We start from the raw sequence: 16,770 nt of genomic DNA, 5'->3' as shown, positions 1-16,770 counted from the left end.
AACCCACCCCTATTGGAAAATTCTGATTAATTATTTACCGGATTGGATGACTTATCAGGAATCGCAGAAGTTCTGTTGCAGTTTTTAAAGATGCAGCTTGAATTGCAACACATAAAAAAAGGGACTGGGGTGACCTTCCAGTGAAATTGACTCTTAACTCTTCAGCAGAACTGTCACCACTTACATTGATTTTTCTTAGCCACAACGCAGATGTATTGTAACTGTGTGCTAATCTAAAGTGTACGATAGAAGAGATTTTACAAACGAACGCATTTTAACGTAATTATTTGTATTTTTTGTTTGAGACTTCTGCATTACGTTTTCAAAGAATTGTTGGTAGAAGTAAAACGGTTCCAACTGTATTCATTGCGGATGGCGCTCACAGTAAAATGCAAACATAAGATTGCAGTCATTCTTTTCTGTCAAATTTACTGTGTAAACGAATTCATTTCTTTGTTGGCGGTCTGTATACACCAACAACCACCGCATGATCACGCTCATACGGCTCAAGGGTCAACTGTTCAATAGGTTTCATCTTCTCAGCTTGCATCTTTTTGACTTCGCCAGCAAAAACTGCCTCAGGCGCGGCAGTTGAATCGATACAGTTAGCCTATATAAGATGTTGTGGTTATTTCTTTAGTGAAAAATTTAACTAATAAACTATACCTTTATAGAAATGACGAAGTGACCACCGTTTTTGAGGAAATATTGGGCATTAAGGGCCACAATACGCGCTTGATCAGGCTGAGCGACATCAGCGAAAATGGTGTCTACCATTCCGATCTAACCAAATCAACCTTTTAGTGTTTAGTATGAAGTAAGAAAATGCCGATTTACCAGCATTCGGTATTTATGAGGGTGACGAGCATCTTCAATAATTGGAATAATGTTGGTGCGCTTCTTGGCAACATTGATCAAATCGCGACCGGAACGGTGAGAAAACTCAACAGCATAAACAAGTCCTTCCTGCAGCAACAACAACAAAAAACCTTTAGTACCTCCATTTCACGCATTAGCTAAAGACTGGTAAAGCTTTTACCGGTCCTACAACATCAGATACATGAGATACGGTTGTTCCAGAGGCAGCACCCAAATACAAGACTTTACTTCCAGGTGGCATGTGGATTTGGTCAACACCACCAAGGATGGCAGCAGCCAACTTTGAACGGAAAGGATTCCAGACACGGTACTCAATCTTCTCAACTCCTAAAATAACAAAAAATGTAGAACTCACATCACATGGAAAAAAATTTATTACTACCTTCTTCCTCCACTGCTATTCTTTTTTCTCCATAAACTGAATCACCAATAGCCATATTTTTGGTGACTAGAGCATCTTCCTTTCCTCTGGCAATAAACACTCCAGGATGACGATGGGGCTCAACAAATACTTTCTTGCCACCACCCATGCCACCTCTACCACCACCTCCTCTTCCACGGCCACCACGGTCACCAAATCCTCCACGGCCTCTGCCACCTCCACCTCCTCTTCCACGACCACCAAAGCCTCCACGGTCCCCAAATCCTCCACGGCCTCTGCCACCCCCTCGATCTCCACCAAATCCTCCTCTTGAACCACCTCTTCCTCCAGCACCTCTGCTGCCACCACCTCCTCGTGGGCTAAATGCTGTTGGAGAAAAATTAAAAAAAAAAAGATATTATGTTTGACAATTCAAGCTTTGATTGAAAGGAAGGCATTAGTGTGCCTAGCGGAATCTGAAATCTTAAATAGGCTAGGGCAACATGTAGAGGAACCGACATGGCCAAGGAATATATAAACCACTTTTCAGAACAAGCATGGTCCAAAAATTGACGTAGCTTTAAGGTAAAAAAAAATTGGCTTTGGTAGACAAAATTGAAAAATAAAATCAGCATTCCTTAAGGATTACAGAACAAGAAAAACATACCTGGAAAACCCATAATTTAAAATAGTTTTCAAAAATAATTCGATTGCCAAAAATTTAGAATGCTTTGCGCACTCTCCACGTGGTTCAGTCTAAATGCTTCCACTGGCAGTCGATAGCGCGACAAATTGTCGCGTAAGCCTCTAGTTTCTATGTCTGTCTTGAAGGTGCAGGCTAAAAAGCACACTCTTGCATAGTTGCATAGCAGCAAATTTTCAATGTTGCAGGTTAATAAAATAATTTAGAAAAATAAGTTCTTATTTACTACAGTACAAATGTAGCTTTCAATTTAATTCATTTTATGATATTTTTGACTGAAAATAATTAGTTAAATTTTATTTGAGAAAGTTGCAACGTTTTAACTCCTTACAGACTTGCAATAGATAAAGACGACTTTATCTATGCTTGCAATACAAATGAAAAAGACGAGGTGAATGGTCTACAAAGTTGTTATGTGTGCATTTTTTCAAATGATCAGTTTTTCAAATGATTGACGATAATGCAAGATATTTGAACATTTATGGAAGCCAGCTAAAAGTTCAGTATAACAGTGGAACGATTTTTGAAGAATATGTGATTGATAGCCAACCATTTCATTTTGAGAGATGGCTATCTTGTACTGTTTGTTTTACAGCTATATTTCTGCATCTTGGTCTACACCATCATCATACACACGTCTTGTCAATTCTTTGCTTTATACTGGCTATTTTTGCCTTGATTAAACTGCACACAAAAGTGAAAAAAGGTACTTGCAGCAAACTGAACTCGTGACCTCTGTACAAAATAAAATGTTTTCAATTTATTAAACTTGTTTTTTTTTGTTTTTTTTAGAGTCTTTACTCATCATGAAAGCAGTTGGTTTGCAGATTACTACAATATTTGCCTCAGGAAGAAAATCTGCTAAATTTATTGCATGGGAAAGAATCCAAGGGGTTGTTATTAATGAAGCAATAACAATGGTATGAAACAACTTTTTTTTTTGTGTAAATCAGAAGATTAAAAAAACAGACAAGAAAAAACAATAGGGTGCTTGCTGTACTAATTCCTACTGTTATTGCAGCACCAGGTCTTGTTTTATTTAGCAATTTTACTTAAGTATGGACAAGGATGTGAAAAAACAGAAGTTCTTCCCATATTCCAAGTAAGGATTTCTTATTTGTTATGAAATTATATAAACTATATGGAGTTTTGTATCACCAAATTAGCATACACTTCCTAGACTGGACTGCCTGAAAAAAATTTATAGAAGCATTCACCAAATTTTAAACAAGTACAAAGTGCAACAAGATGTATTGTAACTATGCAAAGCGCAAAAATATTGTGCCAAAATAAATTTTAAAATTATGATTAAATGAGTTTTTCTTGACATGAAAAGTGGACAATTTCTCCACTAGAACACCGAACAAAAGCGCTGCAAAAAAAAAAAAATTACATTACGTTATTTGAAAACAAAATTGAAAAAAAAGCATATTTCACCTCTGATTTCCAAAGCGCTTTTTACACACGTGGCAAATGTTCGACTCCGTTATCACGACTTTCTGGTTTTGGTACTCGATTCGTTGTTCATGAACCTAAAGATGGAAGGAAACACAGTGTCAAGAACAGCAAGACTGATATTCATTTAATATCGATAGGAAGTACTTGAAGGTGTTCTGCATAAAGCAGACCACGCAAGAGCTGTAGCTCTCGACGTTGGGATGCAAAAGATTCTAAACTTCTCTGAAGAAAGCGTTTCAGTTTCAGTAGCGGTATATTTGCTGGTAAGATCTGCAACGTCTGTTCAAGGAGACAATCAATCAATTCAGAAATAAGCTAGGTATGTAACAAATAATTCATTACCTTGATTGGATCTATACGGGAAGGATACCGGTCTAAAGTTTCCAAAGCTCTTTCGACATCAGGTTGCCGCTGCTGCGGTTCCTCATTAGGATATGCTAGGCCGGGAATTTTTACAGCATCATTAGGTCGAAGTAGCAGCTTTAGCAAATAAAAATAGACCTAAACCCGATACATATAATTCTACGTTACATAAAAAAAAAGTTTTTTTTTTTTTTAACGATGGCACCTCTTTATTTGATGAAGATTCAGACCGGTAGCAGACATTACAATAGTCTACGGCTGCAGGTAAATCATTGAGGATGTTCGTATAGATTGATAATGCTTGTTCATGTCGACCAACTTTGCCCAACAGTATAGCTCTCTCCTCGAATAAACCTATAAAATAACAAAATAAAACAAACGAAACAAAACAATAGAAATATGTGCTTACAGTCATAAGGGAATTGGACTAAAATAGCTTCGGGTGAGCAATGCCGTGAAATTTCAAGAAATGATCGTAACTTTGCTTTGGTATCTTGGTGTTCACTTCGAAGTGTTGGATCACTGTTGTCTTCTAATAACTGCTTCCCTAATCGGAGGATTTTATCCTTGTAGAGGACGGCTAAGGCGTTATGGAAGAGAGCGTTCGAATCTTGCCATTCGTAAACAACGTGTTCAAGGTAGGGTAAGGCTAGAAGACGGTGATTTTTATACAGAAAATCGTAGACTTTGGCACGTGGAAGCTCTTCAACCTCAGGCAAATCTTCAATAAAAATTTTTAGACCGTCGTCTGGGTGCGATTGTATAACCCATGAGGCGAAGTCAAAAATTAGGTCTACTTGTTCCGAGCCTAAAAAATTTTATTTTCATTAGAAATTTGCTCTAGAAAAAGAAAATATGAAATACCTAGATGCTGGAGGTATTGGACCGTACGGTCATGGTGAGCGAGGGGAGATCCGATTTCTTCAGAACTATTTGCGTGTTTTTTCAACAATTCAAGCGCTTTCCGATGCAGGCCACGAGTCTGATATAGGATAATTAGCTCGGCATGTTTGTGATGCCTTTTCAAAGCCCTCTCACTCTCTGCTAAATGGCAGTGGTTATCCCGTAATCTTAACAGAGAAGCTACCAGAGCGTCATTGGTCAAAAGGTAGCACTTTAACAATGTAGTATCGACGATTTCCAACAATTGGCGTCTCAATTTTAAGCTGGAACCAACATCCATTATGTTGGTGTTTGTTTTAACATTCTGACTCATAAGGTCATTTCGAACCTAAAGGTAGATACAATATTAGTTCTTTGCAAGCTACAAACATAATCAAATGTTAATTACCTCGGTGAGATATTTTATCAAGGCCAACACAGCGAGATCAAGATCTCTACCTTGCAAAATGGGTACTGCTTCTGGATATTCCACTTTCTTCCTGAATTCTACTGGTAACAAATCAGGAAAGAGTCCAATAACATAAGAGGGATCTGCAATATAGCCATTTTTGTTTTTATAAAGATATAGTTGTAAGATAGGGTGCATTTGATTGAGACTTCCTGTCTTTTACTTACCAGTAGCAAGTTTGAAAAATAGCTGCAACGATTCGTCAAAATGATGTTTCTGGAACAAATTGAAAGCGAATAACGACTGAATGTGCTGAACTTGTTGCGTGCGAATGTCTTCTGGTTCGCTGGATAAGTTCTGAATGTTCACAGGAAAATCGTGTATAAGGCAATACGCTCTGAAGTTATGAATTGAATATCTAGTTTGTTTTCAACGGACCGCAAGTTGAATGGCTAGCTGAAAATGTTTGTCTTCCAGCAAGCGAGGTAACTGTAAATGCACAGGTACCAAATGTAGGCACCAAACGTGAGAAGGAGAAGCAACATATATCTGCCCATTGCTCGATATCACTGGTGTCATAAATCTAGCTCTTGGCAATTCCAATCGCTGGACAAGTAGCCGAGGTTCTGTTGCCCGTATCTCAATGCAGGAAGTTAAAACACCAAGGATGTATGGGGAATCCTCGACTTTAAAAAAATGATAAAAGATTTAATATATTTTCTGTTTTAAATACTAAAGGACCAGAGCAAAAATCGCGTTACCTAGTAGATGCGGTCTCTCTGACCACGTCAGCGTATATTTTGTACACGGATTACCATCGATGTCGATCATTATAGTTTGTTCATCTCGTCCTAAAGCAAATTTGTCCCCTTGCAAGGCGCAAACCAAAGGTTCCGATTGTTTTCCGGTAGGAAACAAATCTCTCTGCTCTCCTTCCAGCTATACGCAACAAATAAACATATTGTAACTCAATGTTGTATCAATTATTTACGAATTCCATTCCCACCTTGAGTAGGCAGTACTCTCCCTTGAAACCTAAGCAAAGAGTTTCTCGACACCATCCAATCGTACGGGGAATATCAGGAACAGCAAGATCAGGCCCTAATTCACGGAACTCCCGATTTTTCCAATAAAAAAGTTGAAGCTTCTTTTTTACAACAACACATAGCCTTACAGCCACTGCTATTTCTCCAGTCAAAGAAGTTTGTCTCTGAAAAAAAGGAAAAAAAAAATACTTTGTTACTTTCATCATACTTCATGCATATTAGTAGATACTCATGGCTTACTTTGACATCAAGAGTGAAATAGGTAGCTCCCTTAGATTTTGTGAGTGATGTTATGACTGGAAAATTAAAGACTGTCAAATCATGAACAGTCACAAGGTAATCTTTAGAGGAAGTAAGGTAGTTAATTGATGACTTCCTACAACCAGTAATGGAGAAATTTATGTTACCAGAGAGACTAATCAGGATTTGGTGTTCTGGAACAACAGCTAATTGCTGTATTGGTTTCTTTGCAAAATATTTGTTGGATCTCAGCAAATGGACGTTGCTTGCCCCTTGCAGAACACTGTACATCAACAAGTGCCCCTGATGGGTCCCTACTAGCAGATGCTCATCTATGAAAAATTTTTTGTAAATTATAACGTGAAATCAAGGTGAAACAAACAAGGAAGAGAAACTGTATTTAGTGCCTCAATAGCTGCCAATTGCAATAGAAGAAAAATTTTAGGAAGTTCTGATCAAGTAACATTACCATAAGCAGCTATGGATTCTATTTGTAAAGGTAATTTTTCCAGAATTGGTAACGCCTCATAGGCGTCATACATTTTTTTAGGTCACTATTTATTTTTTTCCTGATTTAATTTGACATATCAGTGACGATAACGTAGGGTGGGAGGAAGATTGTTTTTCCTAGCAGACAACAAACGATATTTTCGTCTGCAGTTTAGAACGAACATTTGGTTCTTTGGTTGGTTTTGACCAGGTTTTGATATTTGCTTAAATGGTTGTTTAAATTTTTTTATTATTATAAAAAACTTTATTTTGCGTCTGCTAAGTTAAAAATTTGTTATTATTATCATTCATAAGGCTTAATTTAATACTTCATGATATTTCCGTTCATGCAACGCCGGCCCATCTCTGCTCGGTCATCTAAAGAAGCGTATCATGTATTCATAATCAAACTTCTAATCAGATCTGCTAGTCTTAACTCTCTTTCCAAGAAAGAAGCGTTCTCATAAGAAGAAGATGTCGGAAATCACAAAGCCTACAATTCGAGTTGGTTCGCGTAAAAGCCAGGTTAGGTTCTCTTCGCGACCGCAAAATAGGTCTTAAATTTACGAATTGAAAGATGTGAAATTTAAATATTTATTTTAGCTTGCACTTATTCAAAGCAAACATGTGCTCGAGCTTCTCACGCAGCGCTATGAGGACAAAAACTTTCATCTGGGTAATTATGTTCTATGCTCTAACTTATTACTCTTACCGAGTTTTCCCGCGCCATCGGGACAGTAAATCAATTTAATAATTCAATGGGAATTTTAATCGACAACAGAAACGATGACGACCATTGGGGACGAAGTTCTTGACAGAGCTTTGTCGCAAATTGGAGAAAAGAGTTTGTTCACTCGTGAATTGGAGGTAGCCCTCGAACATAATAAAGTGGATTTAGTGGTGCATTCGCTTAAAGACATGCCAACATCGCTTCCCCTAGGGATGGTGATCGGTGCCATTTTAGAGTAAGATTTTCGAAACATTGAGAAATCCTGAAAAGCCTTATGATATGATCGTAACGTTTTTAGGCGAGAAGATCCTAGAGACGCGGTCATCATGTCTCCTAAGTTTTTTGAATGTACGTTAGCAACGTTACCAACTGGTAGCGTCGTAGGTAAGCTCGCAAATAACATGTAATTTCAAATATATCGTTATAAAAAGTAATATTGTCTTAGGAACAAGTTCATTACGCCGGGCAGCACAATTAAAACGCCATTTCCCCCATCTTGTAATTCAAGGCATAAGAGGCAATTTAAATACTCGGTAAATATAGCAGGAGACGAAGAATCTCTTCGTAAATCAGGCAAATTTGTTTTACAGGTTACGCAAACTCGATGAAGAGGGAACATATGCGGCTCTTATATTAGCGACTGCTGGAGTGAAGCGGATGAACTGGGAATCACGGATCTCTGAATACCTCAACACAGACGTAAGTATGTATGCCATCGGCCAAGGCGCACTTGGAATTGAATGTCGCCAAGACGATATGGCAACTCGACAACTTTTAGCACCATTCAGCCATGCTGAAACGCTACTATGGTATATTCAGAAGTGCACATACAAAGCAGAAAACAGTTATATAATAACGATGAATTAAATGCTCTTATAGTTGTGTCGCAGAACGCGCTTTTCTTAGAACGCTTGAGGGGGGCTGTTCAGCGCCAGTTGCGGTGGAATCTCGATTCTTGGACGATGTTCTCTACCTAAAAGGTGGTGTGTGGAGCTTGGACGGAAAACGAAGCATCACCCAGTCTTTGGATGTTAAACTTACTGTAAGTTTGATGTAAAGGCATTTATTCTGAATACGGTGTTATTTTTGTTGATATGTAGGATATTGACGATGTTCCGCCAGCTCAATCCTATACTGCTGTTGTAAGTTCTCACCTCAGCAATTCCAGGTTGGCCCTAGCTGAATGGTTGGGTGTCTCATTGGCCGGTAAAATTGTGGCATTAGGGGGAGGAATTATCCTTGATGAAGCCAAAAAGGAAACGGAGCAGCGCAATTTGGTTGCTGCTAACGTGCGCCCGTCTAAATAGATACAGAGTTTTCTTATCCTTAGTCAAAGTTACGTAGTTATAATGAGTAAAATTATGGGTGAGCCTTGTAATACAGAATTTTTCTTTTCTGGTAAAATTTTACTTTTCATGTTTATACCAAAGGGAAAACTAGAATGATAACAAAATACCAGGAGTCAAGAAGATGTTGAAATCATTCAATCGTAATTTGATATACTGTATGCCATGCACCCCAGCAGTGTACACTGTTCAACGACAACACCAGATAAGAGCTATCTGAGCTCTTACCAGATCGAAAACATAAACAAACGGAGAAAAAGAGATGAAAGGATAGGGAAAAGAAACACGCTCGACCATGAGTGCCGCGGCTGATTCAAAGATATATGCACGTAAAAAAATGATTTCAATAGATCATATTTACTGGGCGGCTTAACAAATTTCAGCGCTTTAAATTGCTTTTTTTTATGAAAGATAGGTGAAGAAAAAGGGAATTTGAGGAAATTAATCGATTCAAAGACGGCAAAAACGATCTGCACGCCGGCTTTTAATACAAACCACAGATGGCAACCAAAAATCTTTCTCTTTCTCATTACCCCGATTGAAAGTTAAGGATTTCACCAGTTTGTTTGTGTTGACGCTAACGAGAGGGGGAGGGGTAACTGGCAAAATCACGAACGCTTTGCCACTTCCACACAATTCCGAAGCAATATCTTCTTCAGAGGATCTCGTACTTCTCCGTAAAAAAGTTGGAATCGGCCGCGTACTTCACTGATGTGCCGTCATCTACTAGAACGACATCATTAACCTATAATGACCATTGCAATCGGACGTCTTAATCAAAATGGAAAGCACGAAAGTAGTTAATTGTAGTAAGCTCACCGATATTTCAGCATAGGAGCGTTTAGAATAAAAGCTGACATTGATCGGGAAAAAATCATTTGCATGTCCTTGACATGAAAATTCCATGGCTCCACTCTTATTAGACGAATCAACAACAGGAAGTTGCCACGTCAATTGATTCTTCCGTGCTTCGTACTGATACTCGCCCTCACACTCGGAAACATTTGGCGCTCCGCAACCATGACTGCAAAATTAATTCAATTTAACATATCACAGGTCAACAACATGAGTTGGAAAGTAAATCAAACCTTACGGCAATGGAATGACAATAACAACGTCGTTTAGTTCCAAGCGATCATCTTGCAGTTCAAATTCGATATTGACGTCACAGCCACCACGGCCGTTTTCGGCGGGCCAGCAGTTAACTATTAAAATTGTTTAAAGCTGTGTAAATGTTTTCTCCGTGAATCTCCAAAGAACGCAATTCCTTACTGGTTAATGGAATCATATTTTCATCCTGCGTTTGAAAACGCCATTTAAGGACGCCAACATCCGTATTCAATGGAAACGGCTTTGTGGCATTCTTTAATGCAATGTGTTGCTTAGTGCGAAATAGTTCCTTATCTACGTTGGGATGGGTTTGAATCTGAATCCCACGGTTATCTCGGTTGTCAACCTATCAAAAGTCAGGATCAGCCTATTGAAAAAGACGAACCACGCGGTATACAAATTACCTGAACGCGAACTCGACCGTAAGCGTCATCAGTTATAAATAAAGTCAATAACCCATGAATTTCCATGTTGTGTAGCCCACCATCACGGCCACAGCTAAGGCTAAGTTTTTCTTCTATTCGGAGCTGAACCCTAAAGACGAGAAAGGAAGTCGGTTATTAAATTTTTGGTGCTACTGAACAGGTCGGTACGTACGGTTCAGTGGCGATAGTTGATGGTGGAAGTTTGCTGGAGCTTACTGAACCGCCTTGGACGACGGAAGAGGGCGTTTGGAATGAGTTTACATTCTCGCCCTCTGATTTTAACTGGTCCACAAATATTTCGGCATCCTTTAGACGGCCACCAAGCTTAAGGGCTTTGCTCGGACCATTTGGTTTTCTAAAAAAAAAAAAAAAAAATATGGCTGTTTTAACAGATTAATGAGTAAATTAGTAAGAATTCAAATTACACAATAGCAGGCTGATAAGTTGGCTTAGAGGGCTCGGAAGGAATTGAAGCAGCCACCGGTGATGGACCGTAGCCTCCCGAAGATGACATGGGAGACTTGATTCCTCTTTTGCTAGATTCAACTCGCTGCCTCTGCAATTCTTTGGCTTTTTCTCGCATTTTCATTTTTGCATCTCGTTCTTGCGTCTGTGTCGAAAAAATTTCGAATAAGTTTATGCATGTTTTTGTAATTTAGACGAGAATATCCCGCACCTGTCGAACGGCCTGATAAACCTTCTCTTCGTGTGAATCCATTTCGACGAAGGTACGGATTTGAGCCAAATTAACGTTTTCGCGATAGCCAAGAGCAACGATTTCGTCAAAGGCAAATATCAAGTTGAAGGCATTTTCCCGGATTTCGGACTCCTCGAAAGTGCGGCAATATTCAGGAACCTAGGGGGGAACAAATATTAACTTACGGAAACTGAATAACCTATAAGTTTTGTACCACACGAGCAAAGAGACGTAAAGTCTCTAAATCCTCCAGAATGTTTGAAGCCCTCGTCGTGATGAGTAGTACGTAAACTTTGTCCAAAGGCTGATATACATAGCGTACAGATTCTGTCTCAACAAAAGTGTGTTGTTGTTGAGCAGCTTTTCCTGAAGACATGAGCTTTGGAAATGCTGCTAAGAGTCCTTCTATTCGGGATTTTGTCATCTCTACAAACTGTCTTGACACCAAGGCTGCCAACAAAATCATAAGCACAGATGTACATTTTTTATTTTTACATGGTTGTTAAGAGTAGTACCTTTTCCACCCTTGGTGCAAACGGCAGCTGCAATGAGAACCTGAAAATAAGTAAGAAAAATTACTTCAAAATCATATAAAAAGGACACAGTAATTTCTTTTGGCAACATTATTATTGAAATGGTATGATGACAGCATGGTTCTTACAAACAATGCAACCACTAGCCAGCTGCAGTACCATGTGTAATTGAAAAAAAGTATTACACTACTATACCAAGAAACCAGATATTTTCGCAAGCTAATTCCTATTTTTTTAAATCTTATATGCCATATCAGAACTTTCTCAAACACATTTTAAAACCATGTCAAAACCCCAAAACATCTAACTTTCAGCTGAAATTGACAACTATGATTTATACACATGTTTGGATCATAATATAATATACACGTAGACGAACGTAACCCAAATGTCAAATGGGCCGGCTATCCAACCCCCAAGACTACATCAAAGACGCTATGGTAAACACTACCGTACTGGTAAGAAACACGTAGTTTAGTTAACAATACCATAATTGCGAAGGTTAAAGGCTCCAAAAAGACTTTATCGGACACCTTTTAACACAACTTTTGTGGGAGGATTCGAGACCCTAAGAAGTGACGGCGAAGATGACGTGGATCGGTCCACCAACCTGTGTTTCCAATGAGCAAGGGGCAACGTTGCCAGTTTTTGCGTGGTTTTTAAGCTAGGGCACATTTTACGAAAACACTGAATGAATTGGTCTTTATACAGTATAAAGGTACAGTACAATCAATTTCCCCATAGAACAAGATTTGCTATTCTGAAGTCATTTGACATGTTTTTACTAAATTTTAGTTTCCATTGCGTACCTCATTTGTAACGTAGAGAAAAGCTCATAGCTTCGCTTTTTTCACGTTTTTCAGTTTCGTGTGTTTCTTACGGACAATCTCCGATTAGAGCGAATTTTCTTGCGTGGCTTCTTCCGCTACATGATGTTCTAGGTTAATCCTGCGCACTGCCATTCCCAATTTTGGGCTTTGTTATTGTGCGGAAACCGCGCGTATTTACTCTACTTCTATTTGCCCAGGCGCCATTGTCAAACACAGGCAAACTTGGAATAACGAAAGCGTGCACTTAAAGCGATGAACAAAAACTCCAAATGTTTGATGAAAATAATGATAGCACGCGAACCACTTTTCTGTACAATCGTACCTAAGAGTGAATTAACTGCGGATAATATCCACAAACGTCTCCCTAGGAATGAATTTTTCGGTAGTGTTACAAGTTAGAAAGATCCAAATCAAACTGTATTTAATGTTTTCAGTTGTTGCATTTCAATTTGTTTGAACTAATTATATCCTGACCGATGTAGCTTACAAATACCAGAAGAGCTTTTTAAAGCATTGTGCATGGTTTTCAAAAATATAAGCAAACAATCATGTAAACCATTTGGGTAAATTCTTATAGTGTCTAAAACCATGTAAATTCTATTGGCTGCATGGCTAAAATAGAGACAATAAGAGAAACAATTGTACCACACTAATACCAATGATAATAAAATTTATTGGAACTTTTTCCTTGCGTAGTATAAAAGAGAAAATCAGAAGAAATTCAAGATAAAAGAAAGCTAATTTGAGCTGTATATTGCATCGATTATTGTTTTGTCCAATGGCTTGTTTGTATATCGACTTAAATCGATTATTATCAACCGTCTGACCAACACTTCAAAAGTGTATATATTTGAAAATTGACGCACTTCATAGATTTTTCTTCCAAGTTTTTTTGTTTACATTGCTAAAAATGGTTACTGCTAGCCCAAGTATTGCTTTCTAGGTTGAAGACGCTCTGTTTAGTGTTATTGTAGAATTGAGAAGTCACAAATGGATGCTCCTGTGAAAGTTCAAGTTCGTATAAAACCAGCATCAACCAAATGGAATAATTTACCTCAATGTTCAAATGGCGACGTTTTAAATGACGAGGATTTTATCCTTGTGAAGTTATCTTCTACAAAGGTATAGAATAATATAATTTTTTATGAATCATTTTGTTTTTGTTTGTTCACAAATATGTTACACAAATTTCTAGGTTGAATTTAATAAAGAAAAAGAATTCCATTTTGATCATGTTTATGATATCAACTGTAGTCAAAAAGAAGTATTTGAAAAGAGCACTCTACCTCTTTTAAAGCAACTGGTTTTAGGCTTCAATGTAACTGTAATGGCTTATGGACCTACAGGCGCAGGCAAAAGCTATACACTAGGAACTGCAAACTTCAATGCGGGGGTATAAATTTTATTAAATGAAAAGTCTTAGCCATAAGCTACCAAATTCAGCATCTTTTTAATCTCATACATAGGATGCAAGCTTTAACCATGATGAGGCTGGTCTGTTGGGTCAAATCATTTCATGGATCTTCTCCATTAAGACTGATAGTACTGAAGAACAGTACCAGATTTCCAAAGTTCAAATATCATTTTTGGAAATATACAAAGAAGAAATTTTTGATTTGCTTTCTCCCGTAGTGTCTAAAATTGAAATAAAAAATGACAAAGGTAGTACTTTTTAAGTTTCACTTAGGTACAATGTATAAGGTTATCTGCTAACGTTCTTTGTTACAGTCGAAAATGTTATTATGGAAAACATTACTGACGTCGAAGTTCATAACCAAGAAAAAGCATTGCACCTCATACAGAAAGCGAATTTAAGGCGACAAGTTAAAAAAACGAAGTCAAATGATTCGTCAAGCCGATCCCATGCCATAATTAGCCTAAAATTGGAGATTCAGAGAAAGTATTATTGGCAGCTTGTTTTAGAATCGCGTAATTCTGATTGTTTTGTTTTCATAGTGGTGAAAATCGACATGCAGTTTTCAAAATCGTTGATCTTGCGGGTTCTGAGGCCGTGGCTAAAGATGGAACAACGGGAGAGACAAAAAATGAAGGAATTTTCATTAACAAAGGTATCCCAAGGTTCATTTGTTTTTAAGGTTAAAGTTGTTTTGTTATTCCTATTTACGGATATCAATTCTCTAAACGATTTAATTTATAATTTTGTGAAATCTAATTTTTCGTAGGTTTGTTGGCTTTAGGAAAAGTGATTAACGCTTTGAATAGCAAAAATGTCTCGCATATTCCACACCGTGAATCTGCACTAACTCGTGCCCTGAAAGGTAATTTAATTCTTTGTATTAATATTTTACGCTGTTGCTGTTTTTCTTAAAGTTGTTTTCTATTTTGTAAAACCAATAGATTCGCTTTCAGGTAACAGCTTGACTGTCCTTATTTGCTGTGTAAAGGCAGATGTTCAGAGTATCACGACGACATCTGCCGCTTTGCAGTTTGCGGCTAAAGCCAGAGCAATTAAGACAAAAGTTCAATCATCGTTCAAAACACCGTTGAAACCGGCGTTGGCTCAAGTTCAGTTAAAAACACCGAGCAGAATTCGTTTCAAAACTCCAAGGAGTACTCCGTGGAGGACACCTTTTGCACCAATTGAACGAAACAGAATAGTGACGCCTGGTGGATCATCATTCGCTGTTCCAGAACAATTAGCAATGTCCGAAAAGTGTTCAAATCTTGATGAATCAGTTTTTGTGTCGGGATCCTTTAAGAGAAGTTTATCTAAATTGTCTGATTCGGAGGATATCGAGAATCGTATCCAAATGGCCGTGATGGAAAGAGTGGACACTTTCCTAGAAGGATTCAAAGACAAACTAGCACATTCTCTGCTGGCTAACTGTTCTCAACATTTGAGTTTCCAGAGTCTACTAGAAGAGAACGTCAGGAGCACCTCATACCAAATAACATGTATGCCTATGTTCGTATCAGTGATTTGATTATTTATCTTAACTCACTATATTTTCATTTATTAGCTTCTGGCACCGTTCCAGATGCGCTGAATTTGACTTCTGAGTTGACGGATAGCATTTCTCAGATAAATGATGGACGCCGCCGTAGTACACGTTTGGCCGAGAAAAGTATTGCTTAGCAAGAAAAATAGATTTTACCTGAACATTTTTCTTTAATGCGGTTATGTTTTCTTTTGCTTTCACGCATCTAGGACAGACATTGTCCAACGTTACCATGAATGCAAATGATTCGAAATTGGTGGTTCCGACACCTCGACGATCCAGTACCAGAAAAACTGTGAAACGCGCATCCGTCTTGCCACTGCCAATTCCTGAAGGAAAATCAGAACAGAACATCGCTAAATATAAGTAATGTATTCGCTTCTAACTGCCAATTCGAAAGCGCATGTTATTAAAGACGCTTTCTGAACTTAAAGGAAAGACATGCTAGACTATTTGAATAGAGCATCACAATCCCAGATGCAGAAATTGCCATCCATCGGCCCGAAAGCGGGACACTGCATTATTACTTATCGAAATCTTAATGGGTTGTTTAACGATCTCGATACGCTCAAACTAGTTCCGGGCTTAAGAAAGAATTTTCATGAAAAATTCCTAAAGGTAATAAGAAAATCGTGAACCCCTTTCAGGGTCTTTTAATGTTTGCTTAACGTCAATGTTTTTTGCAGGTAAACTTCTTGGATTGATCTCGGAAAATTCCTTGTTTTCCTTTTGCCAAGTATTCCGGTTTTATGTTTCTTCTAACGCATCCAACGCAGCAATACGGTTAAAAACGTTGATTTTTTTTTGTTTGTTCGTTTATTATAATTTGGTTTTAAAAATAAACTTTTGAACCCAGAACACATCGATTAAACGCGTAATGTAGGAGCCAAATGAGACTAAAGTAGAGGAATCATTTGGAGCTACTAGAAACAAGTATGCTTTTGATTTGGAAAGATAATTCTTTAGTATGGGTAGCACAGAAAGTTCATGCTTATTTTAGATGAAATGCTTGTTGCAGGCAACGATGAACTTTCTAAGCAGTATGAAGGGCGAGCTTGTGATAAAAGAAAACTTTTTATTTGTCTGCCAAATAAAACGCAAGTTTTCCAACCCTTCACCGCTGAAACAATTATAAACTTCTTTTTGTTCTCGGGGAAATCATAGGTTGCGAATCGAAAAAAAAATTGATTTTCGCCATATGGATGGCGTCACGCTGAAACAAAAAAATCATCACGAAAAGCTTTCGTGGCAGGAACTTGCTTATTGTCACGATATCTGTGTATCTGAGAGCAGCCACTATTGTTCTCAT

General features: G+C 38.0%; 5 protein-coding genes across 5 annotated transcripts; 3 read left to right on the top strand and 2 right to left on the bottom strand.

Moving 5' to 3' along the window:
- Positions 1-337: 337 nt before the first annotated feature.
- LOC130691357 (vam6/Vps39-like protein) lies at positions 338-6,967 on the bottom strand. The gene is made up of 19 exons (XM_059497581.1): positions 6,811-6,967; positions 6,509-6,673; positions 6,342-6,442; positions 6,062-6,265; positions 5,817-5,994; positions 5,494-5,741; positions 5,283-5,412; positions 5,056-5,198; positions 4,629-4,995; positions 4,174-4,572; positions 3,970-4,118; positions 3,744-3,902; positions 3,546-3,680; positions 3,381-3,475; positions 1,262-1,620; positions 1,040-1,206; positions 838-966; positions 667-783; positions 338-610 (listed from the first exon to the last, which is right to left on the bottom strand). The coding sequence occupies exons 1-19, from the start codon at positions 6,881-6,883 to the stop codon at positions 446-448; spliced, it is 3,483 nt and encodes a 1,160-aa protein (XP_059353564.1). The 5' UTR covers positions 6,884-6,967; the 3' UTR covers positions 338-445.
- Positions 2,299-3,088, top strand: LOC132088573 (phosphatidylinositol N-acetylglucosaminyltransferase subunit H-like). Its single transcript, XM_059497571.1, has 3 exons — positions 2,299-2,649; positions 2,736-2,863; positions 2,965-3,088. The coding sequence occupies exons 1-3, from the start codon at positions 2,391-2,393 to the stop codon at positions 3,067-3,069; spliced, it is 492 nt and encodes a 163-aa protein (XP_059353554.1). The 5' UTR covers positions 2,299-2,390; the 3' UTR covers positions 3,070-3,088.
- A 232-nt stretch (positions 6,968-7,199) lies between the features above and the next one.
- On the top strand, positions 7,200-8,951 carry LOC130691387 (porphobilinogen deaminase-like). Its single transcript, XM_057514335.2, has 8 exons — positions 7,200-7,355; positions 7,434-7,506; positions 7,612-7,795; positions 7,859-7,944; positions 8,006-8,093; positions 8,151-8,369; positions 8,440-8,602; positions 8,661-8,951. The coding sequence occupies exons 1-8, from the start codon at positions 7,305-7,307 to the stop codon at positions 8,865-8,867; spliced, it is 1,071 nt and encodes a 356-aa protein (XP_057370318.1). The 5' UTR covers positions 7,200-7,304; the 3' UTR covers positions 8,868-8,951.
- A 91-nt stretch (positions 8,952-9,042) lies between these two features.
- On the bottom strand, positions 9,043-12,280 carry LOC130691375 (coatomer subunit delta-like). Its single transcript, XM_057514317.2, has 11 exons — positions 12,160-12,280; positions 11,654-11,693; positions 11,353-11,588; positions 11,118-11,297; positions 10,867-11,051; positions 10,614-10,796; positions 10,421-10,550; positions 10,179-10,362; positions 10,000-10,111; positions 9,726-9,930; positions 9,043-9,651 (listed from the first exon to the last, which is right to left on the bottom strand). The coding sequence occupies exons 1-11, from the start codon at positions 12,160-12,162 to the stop codon at positions 9,562-9,564; spliced, it is 1,548 nt and encodes a 515-aa protein (XP_057370300.1). The 5' UTR covers positions 12,163-12,280; the 3' UTR covers positions 9,043-9,561.
- A 1,067-nt stretch (positions 12,281-13,347) lies between these two features.
- On the top strand, positions 13,348-16,319 carry LOC130691369 (kinesin-like protein KIF27). The gene is made up of 11 exons (XM_057514311.2): positions 13,348-13,623; positions 13,697-13,894; positions 13,968-14,163; positions 14,230-14,401; positions 14,458-14,570; positions 14,685-14,780; positions 14,860-15,417; positions 15,483-15,587; positions 15,671-15,827; positions 15,896-16,079; positions 16,148-16,319. Exons 1-11 carry the CDS (start codon positions 13,492-13,494, stop codon positions 16,163-16,165), a joined length of 1,929 nt encoding a protein of 642 aa, XP_057370294.1. The 5' UTR covers positions 13,348-13,491; the 3' UTR covers positions 16,166-16,319.
- Positions 16,320-16,770: the final 451 nt, after the last annotated feature.

Source organism: Daphnia carinata, chromosome 1 (genome assembly GCF_022539665.2).
Source record: "Daphnia carinata strain CSIRO-1 chromosome 1, CSIRO_AGI_Dcar_HiC_V3, whole genome shotgun sequence".
Taxonomy (NCBI): domain Eukaryota; kingdom Metazoa; phylum Arthropoda; class Branchiopoda; order Diplostraca; family Daphniidae; genus Daphnia; species Daphnia carinata.
This window is presented reverse-complemented; position numbering and strand designations above follow the sequence as displayed.

What these genes read in the sequence shown, in the direction of transcription:
- LOC132088573 (XM_059497571.1), top strand. Translation starts at nt 2,391, where the DNA reads ATGATTGACGATAATGCAAGATATTTGAACATTTATGGAAGCCAGCTA. An exon ending in GCACACAAAAGTGAAAAAAG is followed by an intron (nt 2,650 to 2,735) that starts GTACTTGCAGCA and finishes TGTTTTTTTTAG; the next exon opens with AGTCTTTACTCATCATGAAA. An exon ending in TTAATGAAGCAATAACAATG is followed by an intron (nt 2,864 to 2,964) that starts GTATGAAACAAC and finishes CTGTTATTGCAG; the next exon opens with CACCAGGTCTTGTTTTATTT.
- LOC130691357 (XM_059497581.1), bottom strand. Translation starts at nt 6,883, where the DNA reads ATGTATGACGCCTATGAGGCGTTACCAATTCTGGAAAAATTACCTTTA. An exon ending in AATCCTGATTAGTCTCTCTG is followed by an intron (nt 6,443 to 6,508) that starts GTAACATAAATT and finishes CTTCCTCTAAAG; the next exon opens with ATTACCTTGTGACTGTTCAT. An exon ending in GAGAGTACTGCCTACTCAAG is followed by an intron (nt 5,995 to 6,061) that starts GTGGGAATGGAA and finishes TGTTGCGTATAG; the next exon opens with CTGGAAGGAGAGCAGAGAGA.
- LOC130691387 (XM_057514335.2), top strand. Translation starts at nt 7,305, where the DNA reads ATGTCGGAAATCACAAAGCCTACAATTCGAGTTGGTTCGCGTAAAAGC. An exon ending in GGACAAAAACTTTCATCTGG is followed by an intron (nt 7,507 to 7,611) that starts GTAATTATGTTC and finishes AATCGACAACAG; the next exon opens with AAACGATGACGACCATTGGG. An exon ending in GTGATCGGTGCCATTTTAGA is followed by an intron (nt 7,796 to 7,858) that starts GTAAGATTTTCG and finishes TAACGTTTTTAG; the next exon opens with GCGAGAAGATCCTAGAGACG.
- LOC130691375 (XM_057514317.2), bottom strand. An exon ending in ACGGTCGAGTTCGCGTTCAG is followed by an intron (nt 10,363 to 10,420) that starts GTAATTTGTATA and finishes GACTTTTGATAG; the next exon opens with GTTGACAACCGAGATAACCG. An exon ending in GCTCCTATGCTGAAATATCG is followed by an intron (nt 9,652 to 9,725) that starts GTGAGCTTACTA and finishes TGGTCATTATAG; the next exon opens with GTTAATGATGTCGTTCTAGT.
- LOC130691369 (XM_057514311.2), top strand. Translation starts at nt 13,492, where the DNA reads ATGGATGCTCCTGTGAAAGTTCAAGTTCGTATAAAACCAGCATCAACC. An exon ending in TGAAGTTATCTTCTACAAAG is followed by an intron (nt 13,624 to 13,696) that starts GTATAGAATAAT and finishes ACAAATTTCTAG; the next exon opens with GTTGAATTTAATAAAGAAAA. An exon ending in ACTAACTCGTGCCCTGAAAG is followed by an intron (nt 14,781 to 14,859) that starts GTAATTTAATTC and finishes TAAAACCAATAG; the next exon opens with ATTCGCTTTCAGGTAACAGC.